The sequence below is a fragment of the Theropithecus gelada genome, chromosome 1 (assembly GCF_003255815.1).
Source record: "Theropithecus gelada isolate Dixy chromosome 1, Tgel_1.0, whole genome shotgun sequence".
Taxonomy (NCBI): domain Eukaryota; kingdom Metazoa; phylum Chordata; class Mammalia; order Primates; family Cercopithecidae; genus Theropithecus; species Theropithecus gelada.
The window spans coordinates 179120705-179140604 of NC_037668.1; the positions used below are offsets into that span (position 1 = coordinate 179120705).

At 36.4% G+C, this 19900-nt stretch overlaps 1 protein-coding gene across 2 annotated transcripts in view; it reads right to left on the bottom strand.

Annotated features, from left to right (window-relative positions):
- PLA2G4A (phospholipase A2 group IVA) overlaps positions 1–19900 on the bottom strand; it is a 154455-nt gene that overhangs the window by 51641 nt on the left and 82914 nt on the right. For both annotated transcript variants that reach the window (XM_025370665.1, XM_025370654.1), the window contains 3 exons: positions 9702–9838; positions 3145–3367; positions 2277–2391 (listed from right to left, as the gene is read on the bottom strand). In XM_025370665.1, coding sequence (XP_025226450.1) covers positions 2277–2391; positions 3145–3367; positions 9702–9838 — 475 coding nt within the window. The remainder of the gene's footprint in view (positions 1–2276; positions 2392–3144; positions 3368–9701; positions 9839–19900) is intronic.

The window sequence follows — 19900 nt, forward strand, 5'->3', positions numbered from 1 at the left end:
AAAAAAAAAAAAAAAAAAAAAATCGATTAGCGTGCAAGTGTTATATACCAACCAATTCCAAAAATTTCAAAACTCCCCTAGATAATAGCTATGGGGAGAAAGCTATTTCATTATGGTGCTTACTTTTCTTACATAATAAAGTCTGAACTCTCTACTATGAACTCCATTATAGCCCAAGATGAGTGGTTCCCTGTTGCTGTTGATCATACCAGATTTATCCTTGACCCTACTACACGCCCCCCTCCACAATCCAATAATTAAATGTGCCTTTCATATTCAAATCCTTTTTTTTATTATTATACTTTAAGTTCTAGGGTACATGTGCACAACATGAACGTTTTTTACATATGTATACTATTCATCTTTAAGATCTAGACCTCTGACTTTTCTTACACAGCTTTCATAGAACATTCAAAATTGTTAAAATGTACTGGGAACTTGTTATTAGGGTCTACCATTGTTTTGTGTACTTTGTCTCATTTTTTGGCAAAACATTGTGAGAAGTCTCATCTTCATTCAACAGATGAGAAAACTGGGTCTAACAGAGGTTATATAACTTGGTCAAAATGACAGTGTATAGTAACAGCTGTATACTCTCTTGTGCCTTAACTTCTTTAATACTTATTGCAAATTTTCCAAACATTTGCAAGGGTAGGGACAATATATTGTGGTGAAGAAAAAGGAGCTCTTCCTTAGCGCCTGGCAGACTACAATCCATATAGTCGGTACTCACTATGTATACATCAGAAGTTAGTATGGTGAAATAAAAAGAATAAAGGATTTTTGAAACCAATTCTCAGAACTGCTAATTACTTTCTAAGTGGCAATGTGCAAATTATTTAATCTTTATGAGGTTTTGTTTTTCCTTCTGTTAAAGAGAGCTAAAAATACCTACTCCCTGGTTGTAGGAAATATGGAATAAAATAGCAAATGCGGTAAGTGCCTTCTGAACCATAAGCACGACAAACATTTTAGCCAATATTTTAATAAACATTTGAATAAATGGATCCCATGTGTGCTAATTTTTGTAAACTATTCAAAATTTTTGTCTGAGAGGCAGTTGAGAGAAAATTGAAAATTACAAAAGGATTCTGGATATATATCTGCTAATCACACACCATGCATGATGGTTTTTTAAGCTCATGGTGTGTCTGAAGTCACTCAGATAACTTTCCTAAAAGTAGGATGAAGCCCACCAGCCACAGTCAGAAATGCCATTGTGCTGCAGACTAACACTGACACAGCCCTCCCAAAAGTATGCTATTGTGCCCCCCCAATTTTTTTTTTTTTTTTTGAGACGGAGTCTCGCTCTGTGGCCCAGGCTGGAGTGCAGTGGCACGATCTTGCCTCACTGTAAGCTCTGCCTCCCGAGTTCATGCCATTCTCCTGCCTCAGCCTCCTGAATAGTGTTGTGCACTTTTATAGTATCCAAGACGCAAAGCTTGAGAGGAAACAAGTGTTCACTCCTGAGATTTTAACAAAATGGGGCATTTGTTCATCAACCACAACAAATACACACAAGAACGTTTTAGGTGCTGAATTATAAAAATTACAACAGCACTTTGAATGGCAAACATACAGTTGGCTCTATATACCCATGAGTTCAGCAAATTCTATCAACTGCAGATCAAAAATATTTCAAAAAAAATTCCAGAAAATGTAACGTTGTTGACATGTACTACGTTTGATCTGTACTAAACATGTACAGACTTTTGTTCCTTGTAATTATTCCCTAAACAATATAACAACTATTTAGCTAGCATTTACACTGTATTAGGTATTGTAAATAACCTAGAGATGATGTAAAGTATGCAGAAGAATGTGTGTAGGTTACTTGCAAATACTGTGCCATTTTGCATATGGGGGTCCTGGAACCAATCCCCCATGAGTACCAAGGGACAACTGTAGATCATATTACCCAATTAATGAAAAGATAACCAACAAGTAAGATAATTTGCACTACCTAAAAGCACCAGGCATATTATTTTGTCAAAAGTTACTGAGGAATGGGTAATTAAAATTGAGTTATTGATTGTATCCATGATTTTTATTTTATTACAGTAAATGAAAATACATTAGTTACTAGTTTCATGGAATATTCTCTACAACCAGAAAATCATCTCACTTAATATCTTCTTATATTTTCACAGTCTTATGTTACAGAAAATACATTAAAATAAACAACTGAAATTGCTTATGACCTTCCTCTAAAGAAAACCACGGGAAACTGCAATTCGGAGGTTCCAGGAAGTGCTCTGAGAAAGGAAACAGCATACCTGCAAACATTAGCTCTGAAACGTCAGGTTTGACATGAAGACAGGTGAAAAGAGGTAAAGGGCATTGTGCAGTATTGACTTTTTCCTTCAAACTACTCAGGGTAGTATTCATTCTCTGTTCACAGAAGAAAGAAAAAGATGACTTTAAATTTATAAACGGATAAAGGAAGAATGCTATTCAAAATAGTACTTCCAATCAAAATCTTATAATAATTTTGTAATAAAAATAACTCTTATTACTTCTAGAAATGACTAGGTCCTGAATGAACAACAAAAAATAAGCTCGATGGAAGTAACTATCTTCATTTAAAAAATCATCATAACTCTAGAGACTGCATCTGCATCTGAACTGGAGAATGAATTAGCAACTGTGGAGCCTGGAAGACACGTAGCCCCTGGACCCCCTGTCACAGGCTCTCCTCTGCTTCATCTTCAAGGAAATATCAATTTACTCATGTATCAAGCGAGTCTGTTCTATGATCCCTTCCTTTCTTGACTCTGTTCAGGCAAACTTCATTCTTCCTCATCTAAAAATGTTACCATTCTGGGAGGGAACGGGCAGTTAAGGGTTAAAATGTGAATTTTCCTTTTTTTTTTTTTTTTTCCCCCAGAGAAAAGTAATACAAAAGCATTTCCTCACACATTCAAAACCTTTACATGGTTGGAATGAATTAGTAAGCACTAGTTGAAAGGTAGAAGAATTATAATCTCTGGTGGGGAGAATGGGCTTAGTACACATAGTTGGACGAATAAGTAGAGTCCAGTGACTTTTATAAAATGTATTACGTTTTCTTTTATTTAAAATATAACATTATAATATGTCCTGTCTACTTGTTATAAAAGTAATGCAGATTGAACTGTAACTTACATTATGAATTAGTGTTTCTCCTATTAACATCCCAAAGATATCAGTAAAGGTGACAGGTTGTCCAGAGCTTTTCTTCTTCCATAATGACTCAACATATCTTTTAACTTTCTGCGGTGTGAGAAGTAAAAGGGGGTTGTGGCTAACATTTTTCATTAGTTCTTCATTAATCTCCTCTGGCCCTTTCTCTGGAAAATCAGGGTGAGAATACAAGGTTGACATGTACCTATACAGAAAACAAAACACAATCAGTAAAGACAAAGGGCATGACACAGCAGTCTCCAAAGAAAGTAGGCACACTCTGTAAATAAAGCATGGTGGATATATTTGGTTAACTTCATTATCTGATTGCAGATATTAAAACATTTAAGAAAAGAATGTGTTAATCAGAAAGGAGTTGGTCTACCATGAAGGCAAAGTAAAAAAGGGGTGTCAGAGGAAACACTGAACTTTCATCCACAGTCTAAGAGAGAGGGTGCCCTACTAGGCCTACTGTCCATTATCTAGTGTGTCAGTAATGGGTTATCTCTATCAGACTATTAGAGACTGATGACAGAGCACATCTGAGTCCTGTAAATGAACTGACTTGTCTGGCTACAAGACTAGTCAAGGAATCTGATCATCTAAATTTCTATGATGATTATCTACAGGTAGAAAATGTGTTGTCCCAACTATTGTAAATTCTTAATTCCCTTAACAAATTTTTTTTTCCTTAATTATCCATTGGCCAACTAGACAAAAATCTCAAACCCTGTCAGCTGTAGGTCTCTAAATTTCTGAACATATGAATCTGAAGGCAAAATCCTAAAGAGAAATAAGGTCTTTAAAGTAAATGCTTTCTTATGAAGCCTCTTGGCTGCCAGCCATTGGGTAAAACTGGAAATCACCATGAACATTGATATTTGATATCTAGATAATAAATATTCAGTTGGGGTGCTCCTGCCTGTGAACCAATACCTCTAGTATGGTGGATCTCATGCTGACTATTAATTACTCATTTTCTTATCTGTTTCCCTCAATAAATTGTGTCCTCCTCCTTCATGAAATAAATTTTGTTTATTCATCTTTTTTAGCCTCAGTGACTAGTTAATGTCTGGCATATTACAAGCACAGCTTAGGAAACTCACATAACAAAATAAAAATAGAATATGTAAACACTTCATCACTTCATCCAACCAAGGAGAAAATAGCACATGTTTTAATCTCTTATTTCCTTGGGATTCAAATCAAAATGTCTATTATAATGGTTATCGTACCTTCGAGGGGAGAAAACTAATTCTTGTTAGGCCCCAACTATATTCTGGACACTGTGTTGGTTAATTGTTCATAAGCTGTTGTCTTGAAGACTCACAATGGCTTTCAAATATTCTATTTTAATTATCAGGAAAGAGAGCATTGGGAAATTTAAATAACATGCTCATACTCCCCAGTTTATAACAGCAGAACTGGAATTCACAATTTGTCCTCTCCCTGATAGGCTTTTTTTTTTTAGTCTATTATACAAGACTTCAGTTTTTAGAGACCAAACTATTCCCATTTCACAATAAATTATAATTCCTTATTAGGTTTGAGTTCCTTGGAAACAAACTGAGAATAATTATCAGTTAATAAATGGAGAGTAACAGACCCACAATGGAATACATGTGCAGAAAAAAAATAACTTAAAAAAATTTTTATACAACAAATTGAATTTGAAACAGTTTCCTCAACATGTGGTAATGATAAATCAAATGGACTTGCTCAACTCAACTTAGTATAATCACCAAATATCTATAAAAATGCAGCTTTGAATACTTGAAAGACACACAGTTCATTTATTCCTATAGTTATTCCAAAGTCTACCATGTGATTTATCCAAATCAACAAAGATATGACATTCTGGACCTTCTCATACTTTTAATAAATGCACAATATGCTCTCTGAAGGTTGAAGTAATCTGGCGTATTCTCGCTCTCTCTTTCTCTCTTCCTCTCTCATGAAGCAGTTGGCTTGGAAATACAAACCCTGGTGAGAAACTGAAAAACCTAGAATACTTCAACAATTGGCATTGGGTTAATGGTCTCTGCTTGTTCAGTATTTATGACACATATTCTTTAGAATTCACAAGGTGAGTTGGATAATCTTTTCACGGTGTCCCTGCAGTTACATCTGAGTGAAACTATCTCAAAAAGTAAAAAACTAAAACATACAAGTATCACCCCAATTTCTAAGTCTATAGTTAAGCCTTAATTTTCATCTCTTTACCAATAATGTTTCCCAATTATACCAGTCAAGTTTCAAAAAGACAGTAGCTTAGACATAGCAGGACCTCTATAAATTAGTTAAGTAATGAATGAAAGGGTCTTAGGTTTATTTACATAAAAATCTGGAAACATTTGCCTCGAGTTTTTCAACATGTTTATATGATAGGACACCTCATTCTTTTTATCTAAATGCATTTTAGATTGTGTGACACTTAAAATCTAAATCATGTCAGAGAGGAAGCGATGCTCAGTTCAATCCCTGTCTCCAAATCAAATGGTCAATGTTTTAAAATATCAATAGCTAACCACCGGACTTGCTGAATCCGAACCTTCACGGGTAAACATTTAGGGTGAAACATTTAGAATTTTTGTGCTTAAAAAGTGCAGAAGTGATTCTCATCTGCAACTAAGATTTGGAATGACTTGAGAGACTCTCAACATCTGTTAAGCAAATATCTTAAAACCCTTTAAAAACCCCTAAATTAATTTTCCCATAAAATGCAGTTACTTAACACATTTCTTCGTTTAGTGATTAAGCAACTGTGACCTAAGGAAAGTCAGGCACTGTGCTAGGTAAGAGAGATTCATTAGGGAACAAGACAAGCTGAGTCCTTAAACAACAAATTTTCTCTAACACATATCTTGACCTTTGATCCTGTTACACCTTATATGACAATTTTTGTTATTGTTTCTTTTTTCATTGTTTCAAGAATTTTTCATACTGTTAAACTGAAAGTTCTCACTCTCAAAAACTATTTTAGTTGGTTCAATGAATTGGACCATGTTGTCTACAGATGCAGAGCTGCTCTCACTTCTTTTTAGATGATAATACTGTACAAATTTGGCAGTCAACATCCAATAGCCCCTTACCATGCTATAAAAGAACAGCTGAGGAAGAAAGCTGTACTAATCCTGAGTAAAAGAAAACAGGATTACTGTCCTGGTTTTTTAGTTCACTTATTTCAGGTCTCCAGGTTGGCTAATATTTACATTTAATGAATCACAACTATCATCCAAAATTAATTTCAGAAGTAATTACCATAAAGGTAGTAGCAGGTATAAGGGAAGCTTTGTCCTACCTAAAATTCTCTTTTGTGATCACAGGAAACTTTCTGGGAGGTCCAGGGCTTCTCCAGATATTTCCGTATTACCTCACTTATACCAAATAATGGCCGTGTATCAGCAGAATATAAAAGGTTACACAACATAGAAGTGTAATGTGTTTTTCCAAGTCTTTCTGAATTCCTTCCTTTAAACTTTTTACCTTCTCACCTGTACTTTTTAAGAGAGAACTGTGAGCATGAATCATTCTGACCACTTTTTCTTCTGGTAAGAGAGCATCTCTTCTTTCACTGGTTAACACCTTCACCTGTGCTTTCCATCTTGTGTCCTGTCTCTGCCGGAGTCTTTTTCTATCTATGATCCTTCTATTTCTTTATCTTCCATCTATCCCTCTACATTATTTCCTACACCTCAGACATCTACAAAAACGCTCAACTCTCTTAAATTCTGAAAAAAATAATAAAAACCCTTCCCTGGGCCCTATGTTCCCTTCAAACAATGACTGAGCTCCTTTCTTCCCTTTCCAAACAAAGTACTTGAAATAATAGATGGCTTTTATGAGGTTCACATGCCTATTTTTTGTGCTTTCATGTTTTATTCACTTATTTTTTACAATCTCATGCTCAAAAGTATCTTTTTTTTTTTTTTTTGAGATGGAATTTCTCTCTTGTTGCCCACGCTGGTGCAATCTTGGTTCACTGCAACCTCCGCTTCCCAGGTTCAAGTGATTCTCCTGCCTCAGCCTCCCAAGTAGCTGAGATTACAGGCATGCACCACCATGCCCAGCTAAATTTTTTGTATTTTTGGTAGAGACGGGGTTTCTCCATATTGGTCAGGCTGGTCTGGAACTCCCGACCTCAGATGATCCACCCGCTTTGGCCTCCCAAAGTGCTGGAATTACAGGCATGAGCCACCACACCCGGCCCCCAAAAGTATCTTTTAATTATTTTTACTAGTGGTTCCTGCTAAAACAACTAACCAAACCCAATCCTTTGCTAAGCTTTTACAGATTTTCAACATTATTAAAACATCCATTCCTTCTTGAAGCATCCTTCCCTCTAGATCCCATCTTTTACTTGATTCTCCTCTATGACAGGTTATTTGCAGTCTCTATTAGGGTTTTATTTTCTTTTTATCTATGAAGTTTTGGAGTGTTACAGGGTTCCATGAATTAAATTCTTGGTGATAATAGATAAAATGGTAGAAGTTGGTGGAATTACCTAGGGAGAACATATTGATATAATAGACCAAAAGAGAAGCCCTGAGGGAAAGCCCACATTAAGGAGAGAAACTGTGGAAGTGGTAGGGACAATATATGGAGGAGGGACCAATCAGAGAGGATGAAATAAAACCAAAAAGGCATGATAGGAACAATTAGAAAAAAGGACAAATCAATGTGTGAAATGTCTCAATATCCAATCCCTCCCTCACCAACCCCACATACCCTGAGAAGTCAAGGAAAATAAGAACTTTGCAAATTAAGTGGTCTATGAGTGAAAATTTATTACAAGGAATGAGCAACCTTTTAAGGAAATGAAATAAAAAGGGAAACGCTGATCTTTAAGGAAATAAGACTGTGAAAGATAGAGTAGAAGTATACATATGTGTGTGTGTATGTGTGTGCACATTTAAAGTCCTTTTAATTACTATATATATATGTGTGTGTGTGTATATATATATATAAATGTGTGTGCACCCTTAACATCCTTTTAATTACATTTTACAGGACTTGTTTACTGACAGGAGAATGTAAGAAGATATTGCACCAAATCTATAACCAAAGCAATGACTATAGCTCTAATCAAGCTCACATATACACAATTATATCCCCAAATCAGCACTCAAGGTCTAATCTTGCTTTATTAGATGAGTTTAAGAAAGTAAACTTCTTACAGTTGTCAGTGATGGACAACAGGGATCTAATAAATAGTGAGTACAAAGAAAGAACACCACTCAAAGAATAATAACAAAATGATTGAGTAGGCGAACTAATGTAAGGGTCCAAGATTTTCTAACACATTACTCATTGAACAGGCAGATGCCTGCTCTTTCCTTCAAGGGAAAGAATAATGATGGGCTACACCCTTCCTTCAGAAGAAATAAATCATTTTGAGGGTACATATAGAGAAGACGGCAACGATGGCTCTACGTTTTTGTTTCATGACTAAATAATCTGATTCAAAACATTTAAGAAACTGTAGATGATTTAAATGTGAAACTCTCTGTAAAATATATAGATGTCCCAGAAAAGAGTGTGGTTTAGTAGAAAGCACTCAGAATAACAGATCAAAAGCCTGAGTCTATATGCTAGCTCTACTAGTGATGTTGGACAAATAATTTGGTTTCTAAGTCAAATTTTCTTTAGCATAAAAATGAATAAACTCATACCCTTCTCACAAGATAAAATGACACAGAAACTTTAAAATGCTAGACATATATAATACGATATTCTGATAGATGAGTTTCGCCATAGCTGAATGACTAGAAACGCCTTTTAAGTCCAAGACAGATCTTTAGTAATAAGGTGATACTCTTATTTGAGACATGTGAGCAAGGACTTTTCATTTGATTTTCAATGTGCTTATGTGAGGTAAGCAAACCAAAAAGTATGTAGTATCTTCTTTGAAAATGTTTTATAAATATATTTGTGAAAACCTACAGGGTACAGGTATTATACATATGGATGTTTTAAGTCTCCACCTAAATTTGGCTGAGTTTAAATACATTTAAAGGACTAATTTCATATTTAGATGAAAATCAATGAAATACATTATATGTCTATATTCAAAAAATTGTTTTCTTTGTTCTGTATACTATGGTATCTTGCATCTTATTCTATTTGCCCTAAAGAAGAAAATGAATATGTAGTGAATCATGTAGACTTAGACGTGTTCACTGAAGGACTACAAATCAGCAAATTATAAGAAGATTAAATTAATTATGGGTGGAGTATGTTGTTCCACTTCTATTTTTATCTAGAATTATTTTCAATTAGTCTTTTTTATTTTATGTTTTAACTACATTTTAAGTTACAGAGTGGCTTAAAAGAAGCAAATTTGCAACAAAAAGTTATTATTAAATATGGATTTGTCTTTTTAAAAATCGTTTAAAGAAGATTGTGGTATCAAACTGGAAAGTTTTGTAATTTAAAGTTAATGATCAATTTTCTAAATCCCCTTTTCTGTTCTAGTGCTTGAGTTAGATACATCCTAAATATTTAAAGTTATAAAACTAAAATTAAAAATGCATACTAACCAGGTGGAGCCAGAAAGACCAGCAATGTAGGTAGCACAATCCAGAATTCCTGATTCGTATAATGCCTTCATCACACCAGAGAATCCCACCATGGCTCGGAAACCCCCACCTGAACCCAATATGGCTACCACAGGCACCTGAAATGATGCAACAGAGAGATTTGTACACAAAGTAAAAATCATAAAATACAGTTCCCTTTAGTCTCAATCTTTATGTTATACATCCCATATTTTGTCCCAAAGAAGTGTAAGTTAACTTCATACTTTAGTAATGCCTAATTTTTTAAAGGAAGAAAATAAGGCCTGGTGCAATGGCTCACACCTGTAATCCCAGCACTTTAGGAGGCCGAGGCAGGTGGATCACCTGAGGTCAGGAGCTTGAGACCAGCCTGACCAACATGGTGAAACCCCATCTCTACTAAAAATACAAAATAAAAAATAGCTGGGCGTGCTGGCAGGCACCTGTAATCCGAGCTACTTGGGAGGCTGAAGCAGGAGACTTGCTTGAACCCAGGAAGCAGATGTTGCAGTGAGCCAAGATCGTGCCATTGCACTCCAGCCTGGGCAACAGAGCAAGACTCCGTCTCAAAAAGAAAAAGAAAAGAATGTTTCATATAAGAAAACAAAAAAAAGCAATGTCTATTAGAAAAAAAATATTTAAATGACCAACTTACTCTATTTAATAATAATAATACTCTATATTTGTTCAACCTTTTGCAAATTTTTGACTTGCTTTCAGGGACATTGTTTTATTTAACTCTCATAAATCATGTAAGGTGAGCAGAAGGAAAGTATTTGCTGGTTTTGCAGATGAAAGTTCTATACTGATTATGCTACTTGTGTAAGATCTACTAGTTGGTAATTTGTAGTTGAGTAAGCCCCTTGCCTTCCGGTTACATTTACAGAGAGCATCTTTAACATCTGGTGACCGATCTGATGTTAGCAGTAAAAGAGAGGAAGGTGGGTGGTCAGACTTAGGGTTTCTAGCTTTGCTCTTAAGCAGATGATGCTATCATTACCCAGAACAAGAATCCCAAGGCATGAAGTTAGGTGAAGGAAGAAACAGTGTGCTCAGTCTTAGAAATGCTGAAAACACGACATGAACGCATTGTGTTTCAAGTATTGGCACCTGATCCCTGAGTGGCCACTTATCAATATGACGTATACATATATTCATGGAATGATTATTTTACAACCAGAAGGACCAAAAAGATTGTATAGTCATAAGAGATAGTAGTTGTAAGGAAGCCAGATAAGAATTTAGAACAAAGGGGAAGGATTTGAATTAAGCCTTGAAAGGCGGTTGAGTATATAGGTAGTATAATAATAATAATAATAATAATACTAGCAAACATTTATCCTTTCAATTGGGAAAGAGAAATCTGCAGAGTCCAGATCTTATTAGAGTTAGAGCAGTGAACAGTAGAACACCTAGGACTAAATTCCTGACCCAGAGCTGTACTCTAACAAGTGGTCTCAAATCTAAAAACACTAGGCATCAAACTACATGCAAACTGGAAACCTCATAATGAAAGCACACTCTACAAGTGCAGTGCAATGGAAGGATCTAAATGCCTTTGAACCTGTGTATGTATGTATGTGTATATGTGTGTATGTCTGTGTATCTTTATATAGATGTATATGGGTTTGTATAAACACCATGCTCTCAAACACAGATTTTTAAACTGTAAATAAAGTAAAATATGTAAGTCCTTAAAAGCTTGTCTGGAGGGGGAAATAAAGCTAAGGTAGGAAACTACAGTACGTTATACAGAGGATGAATAGAGTACAATAAAGTATTAGGTGCAGCAGTAGTTATAAGAAAGCTAGATATGAAGTTAGAATGAAAAGGAGGGATTTGAATTCAGCCTTGAAAGGGGGTTGAGTTTGCAGGCAGTATAATACGAATAATAATAACAATAAAAGCAAGCATTCAACATTGCTATGTGCTCAGTTCTGGGCCTAGGGTTCAGGTCAAGATAGGCATAAGCAGGAAAGGGTATGTGATTTGGGAACCAAACTACTTGGGGTCTTAGTATTGTAGCAGGTGTATATTAGGGAATTGGGAAAATAGGATTATGAAGGGCATTGAGGAAAAGCAATTTCAAGATTAATACTGTAAAACATGGAAGGTTGTTCGTATTCAAAAAATATTTGGGGGCATTTGAGTCTAGGTATGGTTAATTGTAGCATTGTATTATTAAAAATAACCAATCCAATACAAATCAGGTAGTTCAGAATAGAGAAAAAAAATTCTTAGTAGCAGATCATACTGTTCATTTCAACACACAGCAAACAGCCTGCACTGTTATTCAACATGAGATTTAATAAGATAAACTAGAAAAATGAACTTAAGAGCTTCTCTAATCCCGAGAAAACAACCTCCCAGATGTACTTCTTCAAATGCCAACAGTGCGACACACACTGAAGATGCATATGGTACATTGCTTGGAATTTTCTGGAAACAGCCTCCTGTTAAACTGCAATTCATGCGTTAGGTAACCTACTGTTCTCATTATCGCTTTGAAGTAATTCTGAAGGAGGTTTTCAGGTCACGGTTTTAATTCAGATACTTCTGTTGTCATCAGGGGAAGGAAAATGTCAGATATTTGTATATAAAGTTGAATAATCAAATAATTGACTGTGCAGATTATAATTACCTTCATTTGTTAAGTACGCATTTATATTATATCATTTAATTTTCATAACCTATCAGTACATATTATTACTCCGTTTGTTTGTTTGTTTTGTTTTTGAGACAGGGTCTCTCTCTCACCCACACTGGAGTCTCTCTCTGTCACTCAGGTTGGAGTGTACTGGCATAGAGATGGGGATTTGCCGTGTTGCCTAAGCCTCCCAACGTGCTGGGATTACAAGCATGGGCCACCACACTGGGCCTATAACCCCATTTTTAAAAATAAAGCAATTTAAACACAAAGAACATATTTTTTTCCAATGTCACAAAGCTAGAAAGTAGTATTTGGAATCAAAGTTGGGTCTGCCATATAACAAAGCTATTATTTCACTATGCTCTACTTTGTCTCTCAAAACAAATAGCCCCTACTTTTCCCCAACTAATGCTGTGTCCTAAGGCCAAGAAAATCCTCTGTGCTCAGTTTACTTATTATAAAAGTATCGATCTTGATATATTAATGTAGAAAAATATTGATCTTGAAGCTTTTAGTGACTAGTAACATTCTAGATTCTGTAACACCTACAGTAACATGAATTATAAAACTATAAAATTATAACTATGAACTATAACAAAGAATGGGAAATTAGATTTGTCAAGAACATATCGTATGCGCCTTGCACTCTCTCACGGACACTCTCACACAATTTATTTCATTTACTCTTCCCAGCTCTCAAAAGGAAATCATTGTTTGTTTCATTTTTCAAGTGAGGAGTGCAGATAACACCTAATAGCTAATAAGTAGTACAACCAGGATTTGAGCTGAGGTATGTCTGGCACCAAAATTCCTTGCTCTTTCCTTTGTCATTGCTCAGAAAGAAAGGGGTAACCTTTACGGAGTGAAAGCACTGATGCTTAGTCAAACTATATTTCAAATTATGTATCACTTCAAATAACGTCAGGACAATTTTACATAATAAACAAAGATTAAGTTTGGAGTTTTAATAGTCTTGCTCATTCTGAAATAATGTTCAAAGAAATAATATGAAAGTTATATGGTTCAGCTGTTAGTCATAGCTCTAATTCTAAGAGAATCAAATATGTGTTCCTGAGAAGGTTTGGGGTTATATTTGGACCTAGTATCACTAATATTTAGATATAAATGATGTCAATAAATATTTCTCATACTTCCTTCATAGGATTATGGGAAATGAGGTTTTGCTTACCAAAAACTTTGTGTTTTGATTTAATTATCCTGGTACATAAACTTACTGACATTATTAATTGCCTCCCTTTCAAAAGAAAATTCTGAAGTATTCAAGAATATTTTTATTTGTCATAGAGAGTTAGATAAATACATTTCTCTCCTTGGCCCCCATATTAGTCAGGGTTCTTCAAAGAAACAGAACCAACAGGATGAGTAGATATATAGACAGAGATTTATTATAATGAATTGTCTCACACCATTGAGACCAGATGAGTCCAAATCTGCAAAATGAGCTGGCGAGCTCCATACCCAGGAGAGCCTATGGTGCAGATGGAAGTCCAAGGGAAGTCGGCTGGAGAATTCCCTCCTGCTCAGTGAGGCAAGCCTTTTTGTCATATTCAGGCCTTGAATGGATTGGATGAGGCCCACCCACATTATAATAGTAAGGATAATCTGCTTATTCAAAGTAAGCAACAACATTGGCAGCAAATCTAGCACTTGGTCTTACATGCCTCTCCATTGCTTCTGACATGCGGACATTTGCTTGCCTCTCCCGGACCCTATTTCCCTCACAGCTTCTATTTCTCAGCAGTCAAGGGCTTTGAGCCCCTCAGAGTGCACCACCTTGCTGACTGCAGTCTGGGCCCCTTGGACATCTAACCTACTCTCTAGACCAGTTAGACCAATTTCCAGCTCTGTTTTATTCCGTGGCTGTTTATATCCCACCACTTCCTCAGATAAGAAAAATTCAGCTCCATTTCTTGATTCCTGAAACCTGACCCTTGCAAGCCCAGGCCTGCTCAGTTCCTGTTCCTATACTCCACTAAAGGGAGCCCTCCACTGCCTGTCTTTCGATCTTTACCATCTGAAAGAGGAATAAAGATTGATAGTACAGAGTGCCATTGTCAGAATGAAGGTGAAAAGAGATGGGAAAATATTCTCGATGAAGGAAAGCAGAAAAACAGGAATGGCAATGCTTATTGACAACTCAAGGTTGATCTCTCTTATCTCCTTCAGAAACTGTCTTGCTCTGCCTCTCCCTCCCCAACTAGATGATCCCTGTTTCTCTGGCCTTTCACTTACCTTATATGACAAATGTAAGTACCAAGTGGCACTCGGAGAATTAATTACTTAAGGCCCATATTTTACTTCTATTTTCATCCAAAGCTGTCTATTTGTTTAAACTGAAATATGGTCCTTATAGTCTTCCTTAAGAAAAAGCATTATCTCTTTTATACTCTGACAACAAGAAGAATCTTTTCTACTTTCATTTCTTTACTACTCTAATTCCAGATTATACTCCCCCAACCAACCTTGTTATGTTATATATAGCTAGTTTTTAGGGGACCTAGAGACTGGATAGTAACATTTCACTTCGTAGACACAACCACAATCTGAAAACTTCATCTGACCAAAAACTATTTTAGAACAAGAACATTTTAAAAAGTGGCTTCTGAACTACCAAAATACACCAAAAATCCCCATACACAAAGTCATGTATCTTGCTCAAAGAAAAGATCTTAGCCCTCTTCTCATAAAGAAATTATATTAATTAGAGACACTGTTCTAATAGCAAGTTTGTTTATCAGATTTGAATTCCAGAGCAACAAAGTTGAAAGAGAAAAGGGCGGTGTGAAGAAGTCACTTCAAGCAGCCACACAGGGCACAGAACAGTGGCAGCTGAATGCAAAGGAAGCAGGCCTGAGAATGCCCAAATTGGTTCAGTCTGAGCAAGAAATTACACATTTCAGGAAGATTTCCATCTACATAAACAAAATCAATAATTTTTAAAAAAAATCTCAGTACTTAAGAGAATAAACTCTTAGACTTTAAAAAACCTTAACTATTTGACTAGTTCAGTATACAGGCAGGAAAACTAATTAAAAAAACTAGGCCATGGTAAATTTAACAATTATTGACAACAAGTGTTATGCCACAGAATAGCAGCACCCAAGAATATGTATAATATTACTGTTTTACTGAGCAACTATTATGCGCCCCTATACATTTGGCTGGACACTTTATGAGCATCAGTACTTATCCCCTTACCCTAACAGGAGACATTGTCATCATTTTACAAGTGAAGCACAAAGGTAAAACAAAGTTTCCAAATATATACTGCCCAAATTCATTCAACATTTAATTCAGCGTTGAGGTCTAACCTGGATACTGTCTGTTTGTATTGAGATGAATAGGACTGTTCTCGTTCGTTGTGCAAACTGCCACAACAGCCCACTCTTCCATACCTTAAGGAGGCCAACTGGCCAGTACTGAACAGAAAGTGAAGACTTTGATAGGGGACAAAGGATGTGGAAAGTTAAGAGATCCAAGAAGTAACATAAAAATAGAAAAATGTTACTTTTGTTATGGGAATGGGTGGTGCTGATAACTTCTAAACTGATTATTTCTGCCAAGAGAGAACAGTGTGGACTGAAACTAAGAAAAGCAACAACAAAAGTTTTAATTTCATAAATGACTTCCAAACACATGAATTTAATATTTTTTGAAGGACAGCACAGAGAAAAAGCATAATTACCTCATTCCCCATCTGTTGCAGAAAAGTTATTTTACCGTCATTTGTATGAACATGAAGCGAAGTTATATTTTCCCAGGAAGACTTACTAATCGTTTCCACAGAAGGAGGAGTGACTAGAGGTGGCAGCAGAAACTTACTTTTTGAAAATAAGAACCTAAGAAAAAATGCCAGCCAGTGTGTCCTACATGAATTTCTAACTCAAGAGTCTAAGCCAAGATCTCATCAAAACCTTCTCCTTAATCAGTGTTGCCCTAGCAACCTGATACTGGTGTTCCTGTTTCAAAACTGTGACTTCTCTCGAGCAAAGCTACTCCATGCATGCAAAGACTAAATCTGTGCCCTGATACATACAACAAAATATTCACCAAGGATCTACCATACTAGGAACTATGCTAGGTGTTTGAAATATAGAAATGAATAACACAGATATTGTCCTGGCCCTCACAAAACTTAAATTCTAATGGAGAAAACAGTCACACTCACCAATATTTTTACAAGAAGTTTTTTTAAGTACAAGCATGGGAAATGATGAGAAGAGAATGTTCATATATGCCATAAGAGAGTATACTGAGAGAACTAATTTAGACTTAGGGGTAAGGAGGGAGGAGATGATTTGGGAGAGTCTCAGAAGAAATTATCTGTGTGCTCATTAAAGAATAGGAGAGTGTTAGCTAAAAGTGGGGTGAAGTGAAGAGAGGGGTTGTATAGGGGAAGCCTATTGCGGTGAGAGGAAGCACTGTACAGGAGACCTCCAACCGGGAAAAGATTCTGCAGAGACAGAGAACTAAGAGGTGCTTACTGGGAGGGAGTAGAGAAATTTGGGATAAATTGGCAAAAATGAAGCTAGAAAGAAGCTATGGAGCTAAGAGTCTAAGAGCAGTGGAAGGATTTTAAGCTTGGGACGGACTGAATTAGATTTCTGTTTTGAGACGTTCACTCTGAATTCATTATAAAAAGAAAGTGGGAAGAGGGAAGACAAGTACAAGTCCTCTAAATACACAAACATATGTAAGTCCTCTCTATACAAGGCACAGAGAAAGACAAGACATTGCGTTCAGATTTAGATAGGCTGAGTTTGAGATGCTGGGAGGAATACATGTAAAGAAATCAAGTAAGTGTGTAGATACTTAGGTCTGAAGCTCAGAAGAGCGGTTCTAAGTTGTTGATATGCATGTCCGTAGCATACAGGTGTTGGGCGACATCATAGGCCAGAGAGAAATTTCTTGTTGTTGTTGTTGTTGTTGTTGTTGTTGTTGTTGTTGTTTGAGACAAGGTCTCACTTCGTCACCCAGGCTAGAGTACAGCGGCACCATCTTGGCTCACTGTAGCCCCTACTTCCTGGGTTCAAGTGATCCTCCTGCCTCAGCCTCCCAAGTAGCTAGGACCACGGGTGCACACCACCACACCTAATTTTTTTGTATTTTTTGTAGACATGGGTTTTCACCATGTTGACCGGGCTGGTTTTGATCCTCCTGCCTCGGCCTCCCAAAATGCTGGGATTACAGGTGAGAGCCACCATACCCTGACTCAGAATCCTAGATTTAAATCTCAATTGCCTAGAAAAACATATTTCTCACGGAGCATGGTGGCATGCACCCCATAGTCCCAGCACTTTGGGAAGTCGAGGCAGGAGGATCACTTGAACCCAAGAAATCGAGGCTTCAGTGAGCCAAGATGGTGCCGCTGCACTGCAGCCTGAATGACAAAGCGAAACTGTCTCAAAACATGAAAGAAAGAACTAGAATGAGGAGAAAGAGGACCTAGGACTATGACTTGAGGAACTACTATAGGTAAGGAATGCTCAGATGAAGAAGAGCTGGTAAAGAACACCAAAGAGGCATGATGAAGACCATGAAAAGGGAGTAAGTGAAGAGTAGACAATGTTTCGAAATGTAAGGAGACATCTGTCATTTGCAGCTGTAAGGTTAGTTAAGATAGGGCAAGAACAAGACCCTGTGCATTTATTAGTACTGGTGTCTAAAGGAGGTAGAATAAGTTTGTATAGAAAATGTTGGAAACGTTTGTGAAGGTAAGGAGAGAAATAGAGCAGAAGGGAGGAGAGAATACAGAATCCAGGAAATGTTTTTTGTTCTTTATTTTCTTTTTATATCTAAGTTTGGAACATGTTTATATTTTTATAGGAAATATCCGCACGGAGGTAGATGCTGACAATACAGGTTGAGAGTGATCTGGGAAAATATGAATAACAGATATATTGAGGTTCTCAAGAGGAGCTTCGGATCCATATCTGATGGATATCTGCATTTGAAAGCAAAGGGAGTATTTTTTCTATTGGACTAGGAGGCAGGTTGCAAAGGACAGGCATCGGTTATGGAGTATGTCAATTTTATAGCAAGAAATAAAGGATTTGTCATCTCCTAACTTTTTATTTCTCTATCATTAGGAGAGAAGTCCATCTGTTGTGAGGGAAACAAGAAGTAGTCAGCCATTAACAGTAAAGAAAATAATTGTTGCAAATAAAATAGAAAGAAATTAGGCAGGGAAACTCTGAGATTGCAAGGCATGATCTCTCAAATAAAGTTGACAATCATGACTTACAAGAAATATGAATTTCCTCCTTTTTCCTCTAGCAAGCTCATACCTCAAGGCATGGCCAACTGTCTTCAACTCTAAAAGAAATTTCTATCATCTCTGCTGCAGAGAGTGAGTCATCCTCTTGTAATCACTTGCATCCCTCAGTTCACACCTCTTTATTAAGAACTTAACACATCATGGGTTTTGTTTGCTTAAATATCATTCTTCCAAAGAAGGCTTTAAAATCACTAAGGAAAGTAACTCCTCAGGGCTAGCTACCTCAGCTTTATTCTTCTCTAGCGCTTAGCACAGTATTTCAATAAATTACAAATGTTAGAAATGAAAAGAATTTGTAAAATCATTTTTCTGTTTTGAGGGTATACCAATACCAAATAAGGATGGCAACAAAAAGAAAAATGTTATAGAATTGCTACTGAAAAGTTATCTCTATTAAAAGAAACACACGTACACACACTAAAAACTTCAGAGACGCTATAAATTTCCGAATAATGTATAGAGAAGACAGTTTTTTCAAGAACTAATTAGCCTGACGTGATAAACAATTACAAGTTCTAACAAGGATCTACTGTGGTGACAAGCAAGATACAGGATTTGGCCAGGCATGGTGGCTTGTGCTTGTAATCCCAGCACTTTGGCAGGCAGAAGTGTAAGGATTGCTTGAGCCCAGGAGTTTGAGACCAACCTGGGAAATATAGCAAGATCTCATCTCTAGAAAAAAAATTATATATATATATAATTATATATATATGTGTGTGTGTGTGTATATATGTGTGTGTGTGTGTGTGTATATATATGTGTGTGTGTGTATATATATAAATATAAATTTTCTGGGTGTAGTGGCAGGCACCCATAGTCCTGGCTGCTTAGGAGGCTGAGGCAAGAGGATCCCTTGAGCCCAGGAGTTTGATGATGCAGTGAGCTATGACTGTCCCACTGCACTCCTGCCTGGGCAACAAAGCAAGATCTTGTCTCTAAAAAAAACCAAAACAAAACAAAACAAAAGATGCAGGATTAAAGAAAAGTCTCTCTCTTTTTAACATAAACTTAAATGAAGGTTTCCTTAGTTTTCGTTAAGCAAAACTTCCCCTTAAGCAGCATCTCATCTTAGAGTCTGCTCCCATAACAACACAAATCACTCTAGCATCAGTAGGTTGGCTTTTGAACCCTACCCCCACCTAAAACATATTTGCAAATCTTCAACCACATGTGGGATGGGGTGATCATTTGGCTCCCTTACTCAGAATTTATGTCTCGTTTCCAACTGTATTC